Here is a 24,138-nt window from a genome sequence, read left to right as displayed (position 1 = left end):
ATGTGTAGGTACACATGAGGATCACTGCTATCCAGGAAAGACTGCAGTCTAAGTGGCAGAAAACTAAGGGGCTGTCTATATATGTGTCATGGGTACAAAAAGAAAGGGGATTCTAAGTCCAAAACTACTAATTCAGAAGCAGTTCTTCTGACTTTTGGTTACAGTCCTGGTTAAAGAAAAAAATCAGCCTTGGCCGGACGCAGTGGCTCACATCCGTAATCCCAGCACTTTGGGAGGCTGAGGCTGGTGGATCACCTGAGGTCAGGAGTTTGAGATCAACCTGGCCAACATGGTGAAGAAACCCTGTCTCTACTAAAAATACAAAAATGAGCCAGGCATGGTGGTGGGCATCTGTAATCCCAGTGACTCAGGTGGCTGAGGCAGGAGAATCGCTTGAACCCGGGAGGCAGAGGTTGCAGTGAGATCGTCACTGCACTCCCACCTGGGCAACAGAGCAAGACTCTGTCTCCAAAAAAAAAAAAAAAAGCCTTGAAGCAAGTAGTGTATTAATAGTTATATCCATCCCACCATCGAATTCTGCCATTTTCTACATCCTCAACTCACCTCTTCTATTCATTAAGGAGCAAGGATCCAGGCTGTTACAAGGGAAAGGAAACACTTGTAGGAGACAGGCCGATTGAGTAAGGGTAAAGCTGGGTTTGACTTTATCTGTTGCACTATCCGTTTAGGAGGACAGATGCTTACAAGAGGAAGCCCATAATGCCTATCTGAGGAAGTTCGTTGCAAAAGGATACTGTGACTATAGTCCTAGGTCTGCAGTGATTAACTATAGCATTCAGAAGTGGTCAAACTTGGACAATTGTCTTCCTTCTTCAAACCCACATGAGATGACTTCTGATTCACAGTGGACCTGCTAAGCTGGCTGCATTCTAGGGGCTGATGGTTAGGGCTTTCTGATATCCAGAAAACCTATTAATAATCAGGAGCTCGTTTGGTAAATATTATGAGAAGTCATTTGTCTCAGAACCCCTTGCATTATTGCAGTCATGGTCAAGTCAAGAACAACAGTGTCTGATCTCAGATCTGCATAAAGATCACATTATGTAACCAATTACCAAGCCAGCAGTGTATTTCTGATCTCACAGAGGCAAGCCTCTCATCAGGACATTCCAGCAGTTCCATGTTTCATAGAGACTGTGTTTGCTGTTAATATTAGTGGTATCTATGGGTGAAAATAGGCTAGGTCATAAATCCTGTACACAACATTTCCCTTATGGATTTTTAAAATTCACAAAAGGTATTAACATATATTTAACATGACAGGACCTTATATTGCCTATTTTTAAAGTTGCTAAAATATAAATTAAATACCACTGACAATTATTATTTTTTTTTTTTTTTTTTTTTTTTTTTTTTTTTTTTGAGATGGAGTCTCGCTCTGAGGCCCAGGCTGGAGTGCAGTGGCCAGATCTCAGCTCACTGCAAGCTCCGCCAACCGGGTTCACGCCATTCTCCTGCCTCAGCCTCCCGAGTAGCTGGGACTACAGGCGCCCGCCACCTCGCCCGGCTAGTTTTTTTTTTGTATTTTTTAGTAGAGACGGGGTTTCACCGTGTCAGCCAGGATGGTCTCGATCTCCTGACCTCGTGATCCACCCGTCTCGGCCTCCCAAAGTGCTGGGATTACAGGCTTGAGCCACCGCGCCCGGCCTACCACTGACAATTATTGATCAATTGTGAAGTGTGCTTATGCTAGCCATCTGGGTTTCCTTACTTCTGACCATCTGAGTAACCATTTTCAGACAGACATTTCAATTCATATGTTGCTACCAATTCACCACAGCTGGTAAAATGTCATTGAAAAGTGTCATATGTTAAAGAAAGCATGCAAATGTCTTCAGGTTATGGGGTTGTGAAAATTCATGAATTTTTCACAGATAGCGATACTATGAAAAATAACTGAAAGTTAATGCTGTGTGAGGAATCAGTTTTGATCTAAGTCTATAGTTTGGTGAATTTTTGTTGGACCTGGATTGTTTTCCTAAATTAGAGGGTACATAGAATAAATGGGTTTATCCCTAGTTGCTGTAATAACAGTAATTTCTATTTCTGTGGGTTTTTTTTTTTTTTTTTTTTTTTTTTTTAGACAGAGTCTCGCTCTACCAGAGTGCAATGGCATGATCTCGGCTCACTGCAGCCCCTGCCTCCCGGGTTCAAGCAATTCTCTGCCTCAGTCTCCCAAATAGCTGGAATTACAGGTGCCTGCCACCATGCCCGGCTTATTTTTGTATTTTTAGTAGAGACGGGGTTTCACCACCTTGGTCAGGCTGGTCTTGAACTCCTGACCTTGTGATCCACCCGCCTCAGCCTCCCAAAGTGCTGGGATTACAGGTGTGAGCCACCGTGTCCAGCCCTTCTGTAGTCTTAATATGACTAGAACTCTAGATGCTATGGTTCTTGGTTAACACTGTGTAGGGTCTTATTAGAACTCTTCATTAATGCTGTGTTGGCCTCATGTGTGCAAAGCACAATGCCTGGTCTTATATGGATAGCAAGTATTACATCAACACCAGTAATTATAATTGTCATCGTGATAACTGTTATTATGATTGTTATTATTACTAGTTCAGTCTGTTTCCCATATAAAAACAAAGGACTGTTTCTAGAACTAAAATTCTAAGATTTGAAGCAATGAAATGAAGCCAAGTTCCCTTAATGACGTTACTCAATTTATAAATTCATAGCTCTATTATTGGGACAAAAGCCCCAATGCAGATGTCTCTGAAATACACTAAGATAACATTTTAGTATCTGTTTCTGGAGTTACTCAAGCAAACAGAGAGGGAGCAATGGTGGGACCATACTGGGCATATCAGATGGTATCTGCAGTGAAATTTCACCCAGGGATTGCACAGGGTGGGGAGAATGGAGGAATTAGTCGGGCCTATAATGCAGCTACGAGGCCTGCTGGATCCAGGTGGGTGGAGAGACGCTGAATCAAAGCAAAGACAGACTGCACAGCAAAAGCCAACTGTGGATTCCTAGTTGAGAGTGTGGGTGAAGATTAACAACAAGATCAGTTGAGGCTGGACGAGGGTGAACACATCAGGCCTTGGAAGGGCATTTGGGAACATTTCCTGGGAACACTGTAGGCTGAGGGAGACTATGGTCTATGGGGTGCTGGAGGTTAAACTTATGGGCAGGGGTCAGAGGGCTAAGGATTCCAAAACGGACGGAAGAAATATTCATAAAATACACCAGGAAGCAGAGGAGGAGAAAAAGAGAATGAGCCAGATGGCACTGAAGGTGAGGTGTGGGAGGGCCCTAGAAGTGGTGGCCCCAAGAGCTGTCTGGGTTCAAAGTCTCCATGAGGCTGAGCAGATTATTGTACTCAGACCAGACTTCCCTTGAGCTAGTATGAAAATAGCATAGGCTCCAAGGTGCAGCATCTTCATCTCCAAGCACCTCTGAATTTCCTTACTTTATATAATTCTACCTACTACTAAGTAGCTCACACAGAGGAATCCAGAATAGCGCACTGCACTGAATGTGTCCCATCTACTCAAGTCTGTGACGCCTCTCCTAGAAAGAGAATTCAATTGTAATGAGTTCTGAGGGTAACGGTGGGTGGTACAAAAAACCAGGGCCTTACAGTATGGCTGACTGGGTTTAAACCCTGCATTCACCCCATCCTCATTTTCATTACCTTAATTCCTTTATTTAATGTCTCTGAAAATCAGTTTTATTCTCTGTAAAGTAAGAATAATAAGATGACCTGCAAAATTACTGTTACAATTAGAAATAATGCATTGAAAGGGACTCACACAGTGCCCAGGACATAGGCTTTTTTTTTTTTTTTTTTAAAGTAATGGTAGCTTTTATACTTAGCAATAAATAATAAAATAATATTTTCACACGTACCTAAGCCTTTTTTTTTGAGACAGGGTCTCACTCCGTCACCCAGGCTGGAGTGCAGTGTTGCGATCATGGCTCATCTCAACCTTCAACTCCTGGGCTCAGGTGATCCTCTCACTTCAACCTCCCAAATAGCTGGGACTACAGGTGCACGCCACCATGCCTGGTTTATTTTTGTATTTTTTGTAGAGACGGGCTTCACCATGTTGCCCAGGCATGTTGGTTTCAAACTCCTGGGCTCAAGTGATTCACCTGTCTTAGCTGCCCAAAGTGGTGGTATTACAAGCATGAGCCGCCACACCCCACCTCATATAAGCCTTATAATTTAACTTTTTACCTGCCTACAAATTGATCGTATCCTGAAAACACCTGTAATTTCTGGGCGCTCATGAACATTGCCTGAAGACCATATATTCCACTTCTGGTTTGATTATTTTGATTATTTCCTTATTTTGACTTTTTTTTTTTTTTTTGAGACAGAGTCTTGCTCTGTCACTCAGGCTGGAGTGCAGTGGCATGATCTTGGTTCACTGAAACCTCCACCTCCTGGGTTCAAGCGATTCTCCTGCCTCAGCCTCCTGAGTAGCTGGGACTACAGGTGCATGCCTGGCTAAATTTGTGTGTGTGTGTGTGTGTGTGTGTGTTTTTAGTAGAGACAGGGTTTCACCGTGTTAGCCAGGATGGTCTCAATCTCCTGACCTCGTGATCCACCCACCTCGGCCTCCCAAAGTGCTGGGATTAAAGGTGTGAGCCACCCGCACTCGGCCTTTATGCTTTTTTTGTAGATATAAAAATGTGCTTATATTTTCCATGTTTTTTTTTTTTTTCAATTTTTATTTTAGATTCAGGAGTACAGATTTGTTATCTGGGTATTTTGGGGGTACTACTGATCCCATCATCCAGATAGTAAACATAGTACCCAATAGGTAGTATTTCAACCCCTGCTCCCTTCCTCTCTTCCCTTAACCAGTAGTCCCCAGTTTCTATTGTTGCCATGTTTATGTCCATGAGTACCCAATATTTTGCTCCTACTTAAGAGTGAGAACGTGTGGTATTTGGTTTTCTGTACCTGTGTTACTTTCCTTAGGTAATAGCCTCCAATTTCATCTATGTTGCTGCAAAAGACATGATTTTGTTCTGTTTTTTTGGCTGCATAGTATTCCATGGTGTACATGCACCACATTTTCTTTGTCCAGTCCACTGCTGATGGGCACCTAGGCTGATTCCTTGTCTTTGCTATTGTGAGTAGTGCTGTGGTGAACTTACAGGTGTGTATGTCTTTGTGGTAGAATGATTTGTTTTCCTTTGGATATGTACCCAGTAATGGGATTGCTGGGTCAAATGGTAGCTCTGTTTTAAGTTCTTTGAGAAATCTCCAAGCTGCTTTCCACGGTGGCTGAACACATTTACATCCTCACCAACAGTATATAAACATTCGTTCTTCTCTGCAGCCTTGCCAGCATCTATTGTTTTTTGACTTTTTAAAAATTATAAGTTCTGGGATACATGTGCAGAATGTGCAGTTTTGTTACATAGGTATACATGTACCATGATGGTTGGCTGCACCCATCAACCTGTCATCCAGGTTTTAAGCTCTGCATGCATTAGATATTTGTCCTAATGCTATCCCTCCCCTTGCCCCCCACCCCCTGACAGGTGTGTGATGTTCCCCTCCCTGTGTCCATGTGTTCTCATTGCTCAACCCCCAGTTATGAGTGAGAACATGCAGTGTTTGCTTTTCTGTTCCTGTGTTAGTTTGCTGAGAACTATGGTTTCCACCTTCATCCATGTCCCTGCAAAAGATATGAACTCATTCTTTTTAATGGCTGCATAGTATTCCATGGTGTATATGTACAACGTTTTCTTTATCCAGTCTATCATTGATGCGCATTTGGGTTGGTTCCAAGTCTCTGCTGTTGTGAATAGTGCCGCAATAAACATGAGTGTTCATGTGTCTTTATAGTAGAATGATTGATAATCGTCTGGGTGTATACCCAGTAATGGGATTGCTGGGTCAAATGCTAGCTCTGTTTTAAGTTATTTGAGAAGTCTCCAAACTGCTTTCCACAGTGGCTGGACTAATTTACATTCCCACCAACAGTTTATAAATGTTCATTCTTCTCTGCAGCCTTGCCAACCTCTATTGGTTTTTAACTTTTTTAATAATAGACATTCTGACTGGTATGAGATGATATCTCATTGTGGTTTTGGTTGCATTTCTCTGAAGATTAGTGATGTTGACCTTCCACAGGTTTTAGAAACCAGAAGAAACCTTATATTTGAAGTCTCCATATAGTTTTTCTTTCTTTCCTTTCCCGCTTATGAAACAATTCATAATTTATAATGGAGCCAAACTCCCGTAGGGGCCTGAGAAGCTGTTATGCTTTCATATCCTGACACCTCCTCCTCTAACCCCCCATTAAACTTTCCCTGGAATCCACTCCAGAACAGGATGTATACATCGATGAACATGTTGGGGTTAAAATTATTTTATATGTATGCTCCCAAACTCTCCTTTCCTGAGGCTCACTAGAATGGGTTCTGGCTTTGTGAGCTCTTAATTTCTTCCCCTCCTCAGTTTCAAAGGGGGATTCTACCATTGCCAAATAAATTCTTTACAATTTTGTGATGTAGAATTATAAGAAAAATTGGTGAGGTAAAAGGATAAAATGTTCTCATGCTAGGGCTGGCAGTGAAAGATTAGGAAATGGAGATTATTGAAAATTGAGCAGTATGACATATGTGGAGAAGCAGATGAAGGGAAGGGGGTGTTCTGAAGAAATCCTTAAAATTTCTTGCAACTCATATGTATTCCAGAAATGCAAGCAAAGACCTTCCATTATTTTGAAATTAATTTTTGACTGCTGGACTTCATTCTCTTTTTTTTGAGATGGAGTTTCACGCTTGTTGTGCAGGCTGGAGTGCCATGGCACGATCTTGGCTCACCGCAACCTCCGCCTCCTGGGTTCAAGTGATTTCTACGACCTCAGCCTCCCAAGTAGTTGGGATTACAGGCATGCGCCACCACGCCTGGCTAATTTTGCTTTTTTAGTAGAGATGGAGTTTCTCCATGTTGGTCAGTCTGGTCTTGAACTCCCAACTTCAGGTGATCCACCTGCCTCAGCCTCCCAAAGTGCTGAGATTACAGGTGTGAGCCACCATGCCTGGCCTGCTGGACTTTATTCTTGTGGCATATATCATTTTGAGACTGAGCCATATGGGTCATAATTTTTCAAATTACTTTTAATAAGGTTACATAAATTTACATTGGAATAAATAAATAGCCACTTGGAGAGATGGCTAGATGATAAAATTGCCTACAGAGAAGGGTGTGGATTAGAAAAACAGCTTAGGTCCATGGTTCTTCACTCTTAGAATATGTAAGACTTATCTGAGGAGCATTTTAAAATGCAGACTCTTGGACTATATTCCAAGGAGCTTTGATACTGGGTTTTTGTTGTTGTTGTTTGTTTGTTTGTTTGTTTTTTGGTGGGAGGTCTAGGAATCTGCATGTTTCATTATCCCCCATATGATTCTCATGAAAGGAATTTATGAACCCCACTCAGGTTCAGGCCAATAAAAATTCGTCATCTCCAAACAGTTATGTATGCCAGAGTTCAACTATGAACTCTGAAGTTCAACTATGGAAACATGAGGTTAAGAGTGTTCCCAGCCAGGTGCGGTGACTCACACCTGTAATCCCAGCACTTTGGGAGGCTGAGGCAGGTGGATCACGAGGTCAGGAGATCAAGACCATTCTGGCTAACATGGTGAAATCCTATCTCTACTAAAATTACAAAAAATTACCCGGGTGTGGTGGTGGGTGCCTGTAGTCCCAGCTACTCTACTCGGGAAGCTGAGGCAGGAGAATGGCGTGAACCCGGGAGGTGGAGGTTGCAGTGAGCCAAGATCGCACCACTGCACTCCAGCCTGGGTGACAGAAGGAGACTCCATCTCAAAAAAAAAAAAAGAGTGTTCCTTTGGTTCACCTTTGGACTTTATTACATCCTTCTTAGTCACATTTGCAGGGACATCTCACCTTCGCAGTGATAATTATCCCCCTCTCCAGCCCTTGAAATCCATAGACTAACTGAAAACAATACTTTTTTCCCTCCCGATTCATAGAATAAGCATGTACCCTAAATCCTCTTCAACGCTAACACAAGTCATTAAATCACATTTGCCAAAGTCATTTCACCAATGCAAATTTCTACAAAATCTTAACAGAAAGATAATGGAACAGAAGAATTGACGATAAATTATAAAGATCAATTTGCCTGAGTGCATGACAGAATACTGAAATGAAAACACAAAATGTTTTGCTTACAGAAGTTTTTGAAAGAGGATGCCCTTGTCTAAGTAGAAAGGTTTGATTAACCAGGTGGTTCATTTAAAAACCACACCGTGAAAATACTTATGTGCATCTCATGATAAGGGCTTGCCCAGAGCTCTTAAAGCCTGAATTGAAAGATATCAATACCACCCATGCACTGTACCTAAAAATAAAATACCAAATGTTCTAAGGGCAATATTGCTCTATTTAGCCTTTTGCCATTCATCATGCAGGTGACATTGAAAAATGCAGTCACTGAAGTGGAACTTGTAAAGTGAAACAGACCATCATCAAATAAAAGGCTTTTATGGAAACTCTGGAGGATCAACTTAATAACAAGCCAGGCTTCCAGGGAGGATGCTCCTGTGACTCTTTGGTAAATTCACACAATAACTGTCCAGGAGACTGCTGAATTGATTGGTCAACCCTAAAGACCCCGGAGGAAGGCCTGGGAGTCAATGTACCTCTGGTTGGATACTGTCCATTCAGCTTATTTCATCCACACTTCCAGACCTGTTTCTGAAAAATAATGGTCATGTCCTGCCGAATCTGGAGATATGATACCTCGTTGTCATCTTAAATAAATTTCAACCCTATAATAACATATTTCGCTTGTCTCAGTCATAGCTCTGCTGGGGATTAACAAAGTGAAGTGGCAGGGAGCAGTAGGAAAGGCAAGCAGCAATAAGGTCAAATCAGTTAGGTTTTGTGTCTTTGAACGAATTTCTTTTAGGAGACCCATTGAAATAGACGCCTATCTGTCAGAAGAAATCTTATCTCTTATAAGAAGATCAAAGTTACTGATGGGGTAAAGAGGTCTAAGTCGTAAAACACAAAAATCTAATACTAAATGCAGTAAAATGACTTTGAAATGTTTTCTTATCACTTTCTGACTGTAAAAGTAAAATATCCACAGTGTAGAAAATAAAAGTGTAATAAGTTTAGAAAACAATGCTATAGTGATTACCACATTAGCTTCCAACGTCTGAAATATTGTGGTAATCTTATTTTTAAAAACCTTTAAAAAGCCAAATAGACTTTGCTTCCCAATTCAGAACTATTGGTTATTTCTCAGTAGCTTTTTTTATAGACTTCGTGAAACTATTCACAAAAGCTTAAGATGCAGGCAAACACATAGCACTTTACAGACTGATAAATCTAAATCTCTATTTCCAGTGGTTTACTTTTTGTCACATCCCAGTTTTGTAAACAGACCCTGGCATCACAAATACTCCAAAAAGACTACAGCCTGCAGCATGTTTTCTTGTGCTGGATATGCCACCGTCAGCATTAGAACTCACGTGGGAAAATAGCGAAGAATGAGTCACATGCCTCCCTAGAGCTGGCCACCTTTCCTAAGACAGTTGAACATTTACGTATGCCAGGTTTGAAGCATATGATTCTAAAGAGTGACACAGATTGTTTCTGTTTCAACTGAAAATGTTTTACCAATTAAAAACAGGATAAGGCATACCACCTAAACTTGCAGTCCTTAAATAAGCTTCTCCAAGATTGATGAATAGGACAAAATCTTTATAGAAAAAGAGCCTCATTAATTTTGATTCATACCTAAAACTATGCACTTAAATCCTAACCTGCAATTTAGCAGTCCAAAAATATCAACCAGTTCCTATTAAAAGGAATATAAAATTTGTCTGCTTGCTATGTTTTCCTTCTATTAAAAAATGGTACTTGGTCTTCAGAAGAGGACAAAATCTGAAGAAATTCAGAAGAAGAAAGACATTGAAAAAGTTCAGTGGTGAGGAATTTTATGTTTGTTTCTTTGGCATAAGAAGTAAACATTTTCTCTAAAAAGGTAGTTAATCTCAACTTGATAAAGAATATCTGCAAAAACCTGACAGTAAGCCTTATACTTACTGGTAAGAAACTAAGAGCTTTCCCACTAAGATCAGAAACAAGGCAAGGATGTCACCTCTCATCACTGATTTTCAACATTTTACTGGAAATCCTAGCTACTGCATTAAGACAAGAAAAGAATATAAAATTTAAACTGTTTGGGAAGGAGAAAATAAAACTGTCTTTGCGAATAACATGATAACTCAACTTTGGGAAACTCAAAAGAATTGGCAAAAAAAAAAAAAAAAAAATCTCCTAGAACTAATAAGAGATTTTAGCAAGGTTTCAGACACAAAGTTTTTTTATACAAAAGTCATCAGTCATCACTTTCCTATATACCAGCAATAAATAAGTGGAGTTAACATATTACCATTTACATTGGCACCCTCAAATGAAATTATTAGGTATCAATCTGACAAAATATGTACAAAATCTACATGAGGAAAACTGCAAAACTCTGATAAAAGAAATCAAATAACTAAATAAAAGGAGAGAGATTTTTTTTTTTTGAGACAGAGTTTCACTTCTGTTGCCCAGGCTGGAGTGCAATGGCACGATCTCGGCTCAACTTCTGCCTCCTGGGTTCAAGTGATTCTCCTGCCTCAGCCTCCCAAGTATCTGGGATTACAGGTGCCCACCACCATGCCCAGCTAATTTTTTCTATTTTTAGTAGAGATAGGGCTTCACCATGTTGGCAAGGCTGGTCTTGAACTCCTGACTTCAGGTGATCTGCCCGCCTCAGTCTCCCAAAATGCTGGGATTACAGTCATGAACCACCACGCCCAGCAAGGAGAGAGATTCTATATTCATGGAAAGGGAGACTCAGTGTTGTCAAGGTGTTACTTCTTCCCAAATTGATTTGTAGATTCAATTAAATTCAAATCAAAATCCTAGCAAGTTACTTTGTAAATATTGACAAATTGATTCTAATGTTTTTATGGAGAGGCAAAAGACCCAGAATTGCCAATATAATATTGAAGGAGAAGAACAAATTTGGGGTACTGAAACTACCTGACTTCAAGACTTACTGTAAAAGTATAGTAATTGAGACAGTGTGGTATTTCTGAAAGAATAGATACATCAATCAATATGAGGGAATAGAGGGCCAGAAATAGACCGACATATATCTAGTCAACTAATCCTTGACAAAGAAACAAAGGCAATACAGTGGAGAAAAGACAGTCTTTTCAACAAATGGTGCTGAAACAATGAAACATCCATGTGCAAAGAAAAGCATCCAGACAAAGACCTTACACTTTTCACAAAAATTTATTCAAAATGAATCAGAGACCTAAATATAAAATGCAAAACTATAAAACTCCTAAAAGATAGCTTAAGAGAAAACCTAGATGACCTTGGGTTTGGTAATGATGTTTTCGATACAATGCTAAAGGCATAATTCATGAAAAGTAATAAGCTAGAGTTTATCAAAATCAAAAACTTCTGCTCTGCAAAAGACATTGTCAGAGAATAAAAAGACAAGCCACCAACCGGGAGAAAATATTTGCAAAAAACATAGCTGATGAAGGACTATTATCCAGAATACAAAAAGAACTCCTAAAACTCAACAATAAGAAGACAATCTGGATTAAGATGGTGGAGAGGGGCAGGACGAGCTTGCAGCTCCTGCTCGGATGGATGGAGCAGTGTGTGGAGACTCACATCATGGACTTTTGCTCCAAGAACTACCACAGGTACATACCAGGAAAGCCGAGGTAATCCACAGACCCTTTGAAGGAACTAGATCACTGCTGCAGGCTCCCTGAGATGCTGAAAAACTGTGCTGGTATCCATGACTGCAAGGCCTGAAGACAGATAACAAGACTTTTTGCAGATACTCCCCAGTACCAGCCCAGAGCCCAGTAGCTCCACTAGGTCGCTGGACCCAGAAGAGCAAAAACAATCACTACAGTTTGGCTTTCAGGAAGCTCCATTCCTAGGGTAAGAGGGAGAACACCACATCAATGGAGCATCCCATGGGACAAAAGAATTCTGAACAGCAGCCTTTGAATCTCAGATCTTCCCTTGGATATAGTCTACTCAAATGAGAAGAAACGAGAAAAACAATTCTGATAGTATGATAAAACAAGACTCCAAGATCATACCAGCTCACCAGCAATGGATTCAAAATAAGACAAAATCTCTGAACTGCAAAATAGAATTCAAAAGGTCAACTATTAAGCTAATCAAGGAATCACCAGAGGAAGGTGAAGACCAACTTAAAGATATAGGATATGAAAGGAAAAGGAAAATTATTCAGTGAAATAGATTGCACAAATAAAAAACAATCACAACTTCTGGAAATCAAGGACCCAATTAGAGAAAAGCAAAATACACTAGAAAGTCTTAGCTATAGAATCAAATAAGCAGAAGAAAGAACTTTAGAGCTCAAAGACAAGGCTTTTGAATTAACCCAATCTGTCAGAGACAAAAAAAAAAAAGTTAAAAAAAAAACCTCCAAGAAGTTTGGGACTATGTTAAATGTCCAAACCTAAGAATAATTGGGTTCCTGAGAAAGAAGAGAAGTCTAAAAGTTTAGAAAACATATTTGAGGGAATAGTAAAGTAAAAGTTCCTCAGCCTTGCTGGAGATTTAGATATCCAAATACAAGAGGCTCAGAGATCACCTGGGAAATTCATCACAAAAAGATCATTGCCTAGGCACATAGTCATCAGCTTATCTAAAGTCAAGACAAATGAAAGAATCTTAAGAGCTGTGAGGCGAAAGAATCAGGTAACCTACAAAGGAAAACCTATCAGATTTACAGCAGATTTCTCAGCAGAAACCCTACAAGTTAGAAGGGATTGGGGTCCTATTTTTAGCTTCTTTAAACAAAGCAATTATCAGCCAAGAATTTTGTATCTAGTGAAACCGAGCTTCATAAATGAAGGAAAGATACAGTCATTTATAGACAAACAAATGCTGAGAGAATTCTCCAGTATCAAGCCAGCACTACAAGAACTGCTAAAAGGAGCTCTAAATCTTGAAACAAATCCTCAAAATAAACCAAAATAGAACCTCCTTAAAGCATAAATCTCACAGGACCTATATAACAATAACACAATGAACAGAAAAAAAAGAAAAAACAAGGCAGGGCACAGTGGCTCACGCCTGTAATCCCAGCACTTTGGGAGGCCGAGGAGGGCGGATCACGAGGTCAGGAGATCGAGACCATCCTGGCTAACACGGTGAAACTTCGTCTCTACTAAAACTACAAAAAATTAGCCAGGTGTGGTGGCGCATGCCTGTAGTCCCAGCTACTTGGGAGGCTGAGGCAGGAGAATGGTGTGAACCTGGGAAGCGGAGCTTGCAGTGAGCCAAGATTATGCCACTGCACGCCAGCCTTGGGAATGGAGTGATACACCATCTCAAAAAAGAAAGAGCTTCAGGCAACAAATCACATAATCAATATAATAATACCTCACATCTGAATACTAACATTGAAAATAAATGGCCTAAAGCTCCTCTTAAAAGATACAGAATGGCAGAATAAATAGGACTTAACCAACCATCTGCTGCCTTCAGGAGACTCACCTAACAAATAAGGATTCACATAAACTTAAGGTAAGGGAGTGGAAAAAGACATTCCATGCAAATGGACACCAAAAGCGAGCAGGGGGAGCTGTTCTTATATCAGACAAAACAAACTTTAAAGTAACAGCAGTTAAAGAAGATAAAGGGGAACATTATATAGTAATAAATGGACTAGTCCAACAGGAAAATATCAGAATTCTAAATATATATTCACCTAACACTGGAGTTCTCCAATTTTTTTTTTTTCAGATGGAGTCTTGCTCTATCACCTAGGCTGGGGTGCAATGGCACGATCTCAGCTTACTGCAACATCTGCCTCCTGGATTCAAATGATTCTCCTGCCTCAGCCTCCCATGTAGCTGGGATTACAGGCATCTGCCACCATGCCTGGCTAATTTTTGAATTTTTAGTAGAGACGGGTTTTCACCATGTTGGTCAGTCTGGTCTCAAACTCTTGATCTCAGGTGATCCACCTGCCTTGACCTCCTAAAGTGCTGGGATTACAGGCATGAGCCACCATGCCTGGCCTGGAGCTCCCAAATTTATAAACAATTATTACTAGACCTAAGAAATGAAATAGATGGTAACACAATAATAGTGGAGGACTTTAATACTCCACTGATACCACTACACAGGTCATTAACACAGAGAGTCAACAAAGAAACAATGGACTTAAACTATACCCTAGAACAAATGGACTTAACACATATTTACAGAACATTCTACCCAATACCTGCAGAATGTACATTCTGTTCATCAGCAGATGGAACATTCGCCAAGATAGACCATATGTTAGGCCACAAAACAAGTCTCAGTAAATTTGAGAAAATTGAAAGTATATCAAGTACTCTCTCAGACTGCAGTGGAAAAAAATTGCAAATCAACTCCAAAAGGAACCCTCAAAACCATGCAAATACAAGGAAATTAAATAACCTGCTTCAGAATGATCGTTGGGTCAACAATGAGATTAAGATGGAAATTTAAAAATTCCTTGAACTGAATGATAATAGTGACACAACCTATCAAAACCTCTGTGATACAGCAAAAGTGGTCCTAAGAGGAAAGTTTATAGCATTAAATGCCTACATCAAAAGTCTGAAAGAGCATAAATAAGGTCACACCTCACGGAACTGGATAAACATGAATAATCTAAACCTAAACCCAGCAGAAGAAAATAAATAATGAAGATCAGAGCAGAACTAAATGAAATTGAAAAAAAAAAAAAAAAACAAAAGATAAATGAAACAAAAAGCTGGTTCTTTGAAAAGATAAAATTGACAGGCCATTAACTAGATTAACCAAGAAAAGAAGAGAGAATATCCAAATAAGCTCAATTAGAAATGAAACAGGAGATGTTACAACCGATACCACAGAAATACAAAAGATCATTCAAGGCTACTATGAACACCTTTATGTGCATAAAACGGAAAACCTAGAGAAGATGGATACATTCCTGGAAATACACAAATCTCCTAGATTAAATCAGAAAGAGATTGAATCTATGAACAGACCAATAACAAGCAGCAAGATTGAAATGGTAACAAAAAAATTGCCAACAAAAAAGTCCAGGATTCACAGCGGAATTACATTAGACAGTCAAAAAAGTATTGGTACGAATCCTATTGATACTATTCCAAAAGCTAGAGAAAGAGGAAATTCTCCCTCAATCCTTCTATTAAGCCAGTATCACTCTAATACCAAAACCAGGAAGGAAATAACAAAAAAAAGAAAACCACAGACCAATAACCCGGATGAACAAAGATGCAAAAACCCTCAATAAAATACTAGCAAACCAAATCCAACAGCATATCAAAAAAATAATCCATCAAGATCAAGTGGGTTTTATATTAGGGATGCAGGGATGGTTTAACGTACATAAGTTAATAAATGTAATACACCACATAAACAGAATTAAAAACAAAAATCACATGGTCATGTCAACAGACACAGAAAAAGCATTTGACAAAATCTAGCATCCCTTTATGATTAAAATCGTCAGCAAAATCGGCATAGAAGGGACATACCTTAAGGTAATAAAAGTAATCTGTGACAAACCCACAACCAACATCATACTGAATGGGTAAAAGTTGAAAGCATTTCCCTTGAGAGCAAGACAAGATGCCCACTTTCACCACTTCTGTTCAACTTAGTACTGGAAGTCCTACCCAGAACAATAAGACAAGAGAAAGAAAAAAAGGGAGTCCAAATCAGTAAAGAGGAAGTCAAATTGTTGCTATTTGCTGATGATGTGATCATATACCTAGAAAACTCTAAAGATTCCTCCAAAAAGCTCCTAGAACTGATAAATGTATTCAGCAAAAGTTAAGGATACAAAATTAAGGTACACAAACCAGTAGCTCTTCTATACACCAACAGCGATCAAGCTGAGAATCAAGTTAAGAACTCAACCCCTTTCACAATAGCTGCAAAAAAATTACTTAGGAATATACCTAACCAAGGAGTTGGAAGACCTCTACAAGGAAAACTGCAAAACACTGCTGCAAGAAATCATGGATGACACAAACAAACGAAAACACATCCCATGCTCATGGATGAGTAGAATCAATATTGTGAAAATGACCATAGAACAAAAACAATCTTCAAATTAAATGCAACTCCCATCAAAATACCACCAACATTTTTCACAGAAATAGAAAAAAAATTCTAAAATTCATATGGAACCAAAAAAAAAAAAAATGCCTGCATAGCTAAATCAAGACTAAGCAGAAAGAACAAATCTAGAGACATCATATTACCCAACTTCAAATTATACTATAAGGCCATAGTCAACCAAACAGCATGGCACTGGTATAAAAATAGGCACATAGACAAATAGAACAGAATAGAGAACCCAGAAATAAAGCCAAATACTTATAGCCAACTGATCTTTGAAAAAGTAAACAAAAACATAAAGTGGGGAAAGGACACCCTATTCAACAAATGGTGCTGGGATAATTGGCAAGCTACATGTAGAAGAATAAATCTGGATCCTTGTTTCTCACCTCATACAAAAATCAACTCAAGATGGATCAAAGACTTAAAGACCCAAAACCATAAAGATTCTAGAAGATGACACCAGAAAAACCCTTCTAGATATTGGCTTAGGCAAAGACTTCATGATTAAGAACCCAAAAGCAAATGCAACAAAAACAAAAATAAATACATAGGACTCAAACTAAAAAGCTTCTGCACAGCAAAAGAAATAATCAGCAGAGTTTACAGACAACCCACAGAGTGGGAGAAAATCTCACAATCTGTACATTCGACAAAGGACTAATTGCGAGAATCTACAAAGAACTCAAACAAATCAGCAAGAAAAAACCAAACAAACCCATCAAAAAGTGGGTTAATAAAAAAGAATGAGTTCATGTCCTTTGCAGGGACATGGATGACGCTGGAAACCATCATTCTCAGCAAACTAACACAGGAACAGAAAACCAAACACCTCATGTTCTCACTCATAAGTGGGAGTTGAACAATGAGAACACATGGACATAGGGAGAGGCCTGTCGGTGGGTAGGGAGCTAGGGGAGGGATAGCATTAGGAGAAATACTAATCCGTAGGTGACGGATTGATGGGTGCAGCAAACCACCATGGCATGTGTATACCTGTATAACAAACCTGCACGTTCTGCACATGTATCTCAGAACTTAAAGTATAATAATAATAAAAAAGTGGGCTAAGGACATGAATAGACAATTCTCAAAAGAAGATATACACATGGCCAACAAACATATGGAAAAATGCTTAACGTCACTAATTATCAGGGAAATGTAAATCAAAACCACAATGCAATGTCACCTCACTCCTGCAAGAATGGCCATAATCAAAAAAACAACAAATGTTGGAATGGATGCAGAGAAAAGGGAACACTTTTACACTGCTGGTGGGAATGTAACTACTATGTGAAACAGCGTGGAGATTCCTTAAAACTAAACGTAGACCTACTGTTTGATCCAGCAATCCTACTAGTAGGTATCTATTCAGAGAAAAAGAAGTCATTATATGAAAAAGATACTTGCACATGCGTGTGTACGGCAGCACAATTTGCAAATGCAAAAATATGGAACCAGCCCAAATGCCCATCAATCAATGAGTGGATAAAGAAAATTATCCGTGTGTGTGTGTGTGTGTGTGTGTGTGTGTGTGTGTGTGTATACACCATGGAATACTACTGAGACATAAAAAGGAATGAAATAATGGCATTCACAGCAACCTGGATAAAAGTAGAGACTATTATTCTAAGTGAAGTAACTCAGAAATGGAAAAAACCAAACAGTGTCTGTTCCCACTCATATGTGGGAGCTGAGCTATGAGGATGCAAAGGCATAGGAATGATACATTGGACTTTGGGGAAAGGGTAGAGGGTGGTGAGGGATAAAAGACTACACCTTGGGTACAGTGTTCACTGCTCAGGTGATGGGTGCACCAAAATCTCAGAAATCACCACTAAAAAATGTATTCATGTAACCAAATGCCCCCGATTCCCCAAAAACCTATTGAAATTTTAAAAAAAATTGAAAAAAGGAAAACAATCTGATTAAGAAATAGGCCAAATATTTCACCAAAGAAGAAATACAGGTGGTAAACAAGCACATAAAAAGATGTTCAACATCATATATTATTAGGGAATTGCAAGTTAAAACAAGGAGATACCACTACACACCCATTAGAATGGCCAAAATCCAGAACACTAAAAACACCAAATGCCAGTGAGGATGTGGAGCAACAGGAACTCTCATTCAGTGCTGGTAGAAATGTAAAATGGTTCAACTACTTTGAAAGATAGTTTGGCAGTTTCTTAAAAACTAAACATCCTCTTACATATCATCCAAATGCCCTGGTATTTGTCCAAAGGGGTTAAAAACATAAGTCCACAAGAAATCTGCACATAGATATTTATAGCAACTTTATTTACAATTGCCAAAATCTGGAAGCAACCAAAATGTCCTACAGGAAGTGAATGGATAAATAAACTGAAGTACATCCAGACAATGGAGTATTATTTAGTGCTGAAAAAAAATGAGCTATCAAACCCTGGAAAGACAAGGAGGAAATTTAAATGCATATTACTAAGTGAAGGAAGCCAATCTGAAAAAACTACGTACCATATACTACACACTATATAATTTTAACTATGTAACTTTCTAGAAAGGTAAAGCTATGGAGACCATTAAAAGATTAATGGTTGTCAGGAGTTAGGGGAAGACTAAATAGGCACAACGCAGAGGAATTTTAGGATAGCAAAACTACTCTATGCAACACTATAATGGTGGGTACATGGCATTATATATCTAGACTTGCAGAATGTAAAGTACAAAGACTGGACACTAATGTAAACTATGGACTTTGGGTGATGATGATGTGTCAGTGTAGGTTCAGCAATTGTAACAAATGTCCCATTCTGGTGGGAGACGTTGACAATGGAGGAGGCTATGCATGTGTGGAGACAGGGGAGTATATAGGAAACCTCTGTACCTTCCATTCAATTTTGCTGTGAGCCTAAAACTACACTAAAAAATAATGCCTATTTACTTAAGGCACTTAATTGTAAAATTAAAGTCACTTGTGTCTGTAAACGTTTTTTAAATGAAACACTAGGGAAAAGTTTTATGCTGAAATCTTTTGGATTGATTTAAGTTATACTAAAGGCCCTGTTCATGAATGCTGACTTCTCAAATAAAAAACAATTATTCTTCTTAAATATTTATTTTTCTTTTCACCTTAATTTCCATAGGATGGATTTATTGACTTTTTGGAGTTTATTGCTGCTGTAAATCTAATCGTGCAAGAAAAAATGGAGCAAAAATTAAAATGGTATTTTAAGCTGTATGATGTTGATGGAAATGGTTCTATTGACAAAAATGAACTACTGGACATGTTCGTGGTAAGTGAAGCAGTAAAGTATCCTTTTCAGGCCACTATACAGTTAACCCAATTTCCCTTCCTATGGAGTAGGTAACAGCTGTCTATGGGGTTGGCTGTTTTTGGGATATACATTTTGAATTGCTGAAGTAATGTAAACTTTACTTAACCTATTGATTGCTGAATGGGCAACAGCAGCAAATCAGCTATTCCTTCTTGGTGCAATCCACCCTGGCATTCACAAATTTAACAGAGCATTGCAATGAAAAAAATGAAACAAATATGATAGTGTAAAACAACTTATCTTTTTCTCTGCCTCAGTGCAGAATGCCTCATGAGGAATAGCTAAACTATGAGATGGTTTATATATGTTTAACAAGAGACATGGACTAAAAATGAAGGTATGTGAGGACTGATCTTTCTGGGAGCTATACTGAAATATTTCTAATAGTTGGTTCAGGGATCTCAGATCTTTTCCATATCTAAAGTTCAGTAAGTGCCTTTCTAAGCCCCTATACCATCACCCCAATGGAGTAGGAGATAGTTATTATCATGGTATGAAACAGTAAAGAGCCCAGAGTAAAAATTGGTAAAGTGGGACACTATACCTAAATAAAGATAAGAGGTAAAATTAATATTATGAATCCAAGACATTGAATTTGTAACACAGACTCAAAGAGCATTAGAATTAGATGTCTTAGAAATGATCTGGTCCAAATTCTTTGTTTCATAGATGAAGGAGCTGAGTTACAAATAAAATACATAGTAGAAATATTAGCAAAAATGCCAGAAAAATAAGTGAGTAGAACTACATTTATAATTAAACTTCTCAACAAATGTTCAAAGCAGATAAAAAATGGAAAGCTAAATAAGCAAATATAGAGTTAAACAACATATGGAAAGAGTTCAAGGGTAGGATAATACCAATATTGCTAATATTTTAATTTCATATAGATCATTCACACAAAAAATGTGCTAGGATTCACTTGGCAAGTGAACGATTTAGAAATTCTGCCTATACCTTATATATTGCAACACAAAATTAGAAATCAAATATTCTATGGAGAATACCCAACCCCATGTAAATTTTAAAATGTTCTTTTAAATACTCAGCTTCTTCTAAAAACAATGAAAATGTAAATACAGCATACAGATCTTAGGATGCCACCAAAGCATTTCTTGAAACAAGGGTTTTTAGTCTGGGATCTAAGAATCAATGGCCTTCAGGAGTCATTTTAGCCCTTAAACTTAAGGACAAAATTTTGCCTGTATGTTATGCTTTTTTTGGGTGAAGGAAAGAGTCATCAGATTCTGAAAAGAATTAGGAACAACAAGGATAAACGTGATTTTGTCTATAACTTACGGGGAAATGTGCTGTAGATTTTTATTGGTTAAAATGTATAACTTCAGTTAGTGAGCCAAGGAAAGAGAAGTAGTAAGTCGCAAATTGAATTTTCCCTCAAAGTGCTTAGAAAGGGAAAAAAAAGAACATAGGAAAATTGAAATAATAAAAGCACAGAACAGAAATTTAATAATTAGATACCATTTGTCTCTATATTAATCAGTACTGAAAACAATAATAGCAAATTCTGGTAAGAGCGTGGTAAGGAAGGCATCTTACACACTGTGGAGAGAGTGTAAGTGGATAAAACGTTCTGGGAAATGTGGTAACCTGCGTCGAGAGGCTGAAAGCTGATCTTCATTTTAGAGTTAGCATTACTTATTTTGAGTCAGGGAAAACAAATATTAGAGATGAAAGTCCTATGATTTACATCACAGAATCTCTTAAGATAGCAAAAAATTCTAAAAAACTAAAAGAGGAAAATGTTTAAATAAATTAATGCAATAAAATATACACTTATTAAGAAATTGGTAGCCTAGAAACATACTTTCTATACAACAGGCAAGTGAAAAAAATCAGCAAGGTAAATAAAAAGTGTATAATCTAAGTTCTCTCTACATACAATACAGACGCTAAAATGCAATTCAGCCCAGGCATTAAGAGATTGCAAGGAAGTACCAGAGCATAGGCAGTATCTACAAAGGAGATAGTTACAGCTTAATCTCACTTCAAGGGTATAAAACAGTCCAGAGAAAGGTTTTTAAGGATTTTTGAGGAAAATTTAATTAGTAGGACCCCCCCAGGTCAATAACACGAGTATGTTAGGAAACCATTGAACTGTGGTTGTATCCTGCAATTTGAGGATCACAACAGTGAGTGTTTGAGTCATGAGTGAGAAGCCTAAAGAAGCAAACAGTGGCAGCAAGAGTGCACACTTTGGAAGTATCTGCCTGCATAGAATTTGTTGGGACAAAGTATGCTAGGGTGTTTTCCATAGATCAGGTATGGAACACTGTGAGAGGAAGCTGGCATAGATCTGTGTTAGATCTTATCCTGCAGGGCCACTGGAAGATGTGAAGAAACTCAAAGCTGCAGGCAGACCTAGAGCACTTGTTCTCAACCAGGAGAATCTCTATTTAGGGGACATTGCACATTGTCTGGAGACATTTTGGTGAGTTGGAGAATAGAGAATGCGGTAGTACTGTTGCCATCTATTGCTTAGAGACCAAGGAGGCTGCTAAGTATTCAACAATGCACAGGACAGGCCTGAACAAGAAAGAATTGCCTAATCTAAAAACGGCAATTGTGCAGATTTTAAGAAACTCTTTTTTTCTTTTCTTTTTTTTTTTTTTGAGACCGAGTCTCTCTCTGTTACCCAGGCTGGAGTGCAATGGCATGATCTCGGCTCACTGCAACCTCCGTTCAAGCAATTCTCCTGCCTCAGTCTCCTGAGTAGCTGGGATTACAGGCACCTGCCATCATGCCTGGCTAATTTTTGTATTTTTAGTAGAGATGGGGTTTCACCATATTGGCCAGACTGGTCTATGAACTCCTGACCTCGTGATCCACCCACCTCGACCTCCCAAATTGCTGGGATTACAGGCATGAGCCACCGCACCCGGCCGCAGATTTTAAGAAATTCTAAGCAGGAAAGGGAACAGCTGGAATCAAGATGCATGATTCATGCCTACAGAATTGCAGGAGAGAGCGTCTACACCTTTCAGGCCAGGGAGCACTGAAATTAGCTAACCAGGACAGTACTTGCCATGTGAGAACTCTCCTGCTTTCCCTTTCTCTCCTGCGTCCTCCTGCTCCCACACAGGGAGTGCTCAGATACTGCCATTAGGCAACTGGGGAAGGAAGAATGAATGTAGTAAATGAGGAAGGGAGGAAGAAGAAGAAGAAGAAGAAGAAGAAGAAGAAGAAGAAGAAGAAGAAGAAGAAGAAGAAGAAGAAGAAGAAGAAGAGGGAGGAGGAGGAGGAGGAGGAGGAGGAGGAGGAGGAGGAGGAGGAGGAGGAAGAGGAAGAGGAAGAGGAGGAGGAGGAGGAGGAGGAGGAGGAGGAGGAGGAGGAGGAGGAGGAGGAGGAGGAAGAGGAAGAAGAAAAAGCTTCTTGCCTGTCCCCTGATCCTGCTGCTTCTAATAAAAAAAGAAAGAAAACAGAGCAAGCTGACGATTCCCTCCAAAAATATCCCCTCAGTGCTCCTCCACTTTCCATATTTCACTTGCACTTATATGACCTGAAGATTGGTGATGAACAAATCAAGATCTCACAGTTTTTTGCTATGACTCTTTATGTGGTCTAATATCACTTCAGAACGTGGGGATACTGGATATCTGGCCAAATTTTCTAGGCTTTTGAAGCCCTCTGACCAAACACTGAGAAATCCTTAAAATCTTCTTCAAATGTGATGCTATATGTATGTAACAGTTACTTTAAATATTGTCCTATATTTAACCATGAGATCTGTGAGACCTAAACTTGCTAAAGCCAGGACTGGTTTTTTACCACCATTTATTATGATTAATCCTGGACTTAACGTGGGTAATGCTTGGGAAGCAGCAAGAGAGAGACAGCCATATTTATGATTGTGTCCTCTAATTGAAATACATAGCTAGAAGTTTTTCTAAAGATTCCTTCATGTTCAATCAAGAGAGTTATGTTCAAATTCCCAAATGAATAATCCTCTTTCATTTTATTATGAAGTTCTATACCAAGTCTGGGTCATTTAATTTAATCACCTTGGGGTTAGGGGAGGTTAGCTACGTCTTTCCTCTAGGAAGGCTGGAAATGTCATTTGCCCGCTGGTCTCTGGCAGAATGTGGGAGAAATTCAGTGCCCTTTGAAGCTGTATATATCTGTCTCCCCAGTCAATCATTCTACAAAAAGGCACAAAGAACCAGGGGTGCCAGCAGTGGAAGCCCGAGAGGAAGCTTGAGACTCTTACAGCGTTGTGGTCATCCTTTTACTTTCATCCATAAGACCCAAATGAACCTGTCTGAAATTGAGAGCGATGTCTGTTTTCTGGGTCTGGAATTCTTATGACCATGACCACTACAATATTTTCTCCAATGGGCTTATTGCATCTGTTGTGATCTAATATGTTGAATGGATCCCTTTATACTGTATAAAATAGGATTTCAGTCTTTATTTAGTTCATTTAATTTCCAAGTCTCATTACACAGAACTGACATACAATCTTTTCTTTTTATTTACTTTTAACAACTGGTACAGGTTGGATAGCAACTGACATTAACACATCCCCAAATTCTGTCACATTGGAGCAGAAATGTTGCAAAATGTATTTGCTTCCAGAAAAGTTGACCTCTTTGA

At 39.0% G+C, this 24,138-nt stretch overlaps 1 protein-coding gene across 2 annotated transcripts in view; it reads left to right on the top strand.

Moving 5' to 3' along the window:
• Positions 1 to 24,138, top strand: part of GUCA1C (guanylate cyclase activator 1C) — a 48,274-nt gene that overhangs the window by 14,280 nt on the left and 9,856 nt on the right. For both annotated transcript variants that reach the window (XM_007985883.3, XM_038003293.2), the window contains exon 2: positions 19,336 to 19,485. In XM_007985883.3, the coding sequence (XP_007984074.2) occupies positions 19,336 to 19,485 (150 nt within the window). The remainder of the gene's footprint in view (positions 1 to 19,335; positions 19,486 to 24,138) is intronic.

The sequence above is a fragment of the Chlorocebus sabaeus genome, chromosome 22 (genome assembly GCF_047675955.1).
Source record: "Chlorocebus sabaeus isolate Y175 chromosome 22, mChlSab1.0.hap1, whole genome shotgun sequence".
Lineage (NCBI taxonomy): Eukaryota > Metazoa > Chordata > Mammalia > Primates > Cercopithecidae > Chlorocebus > Chlorocebus sabaeus.
This window is presented reverse-complemented; position numbering and strand designations above follow the sequence as displayed.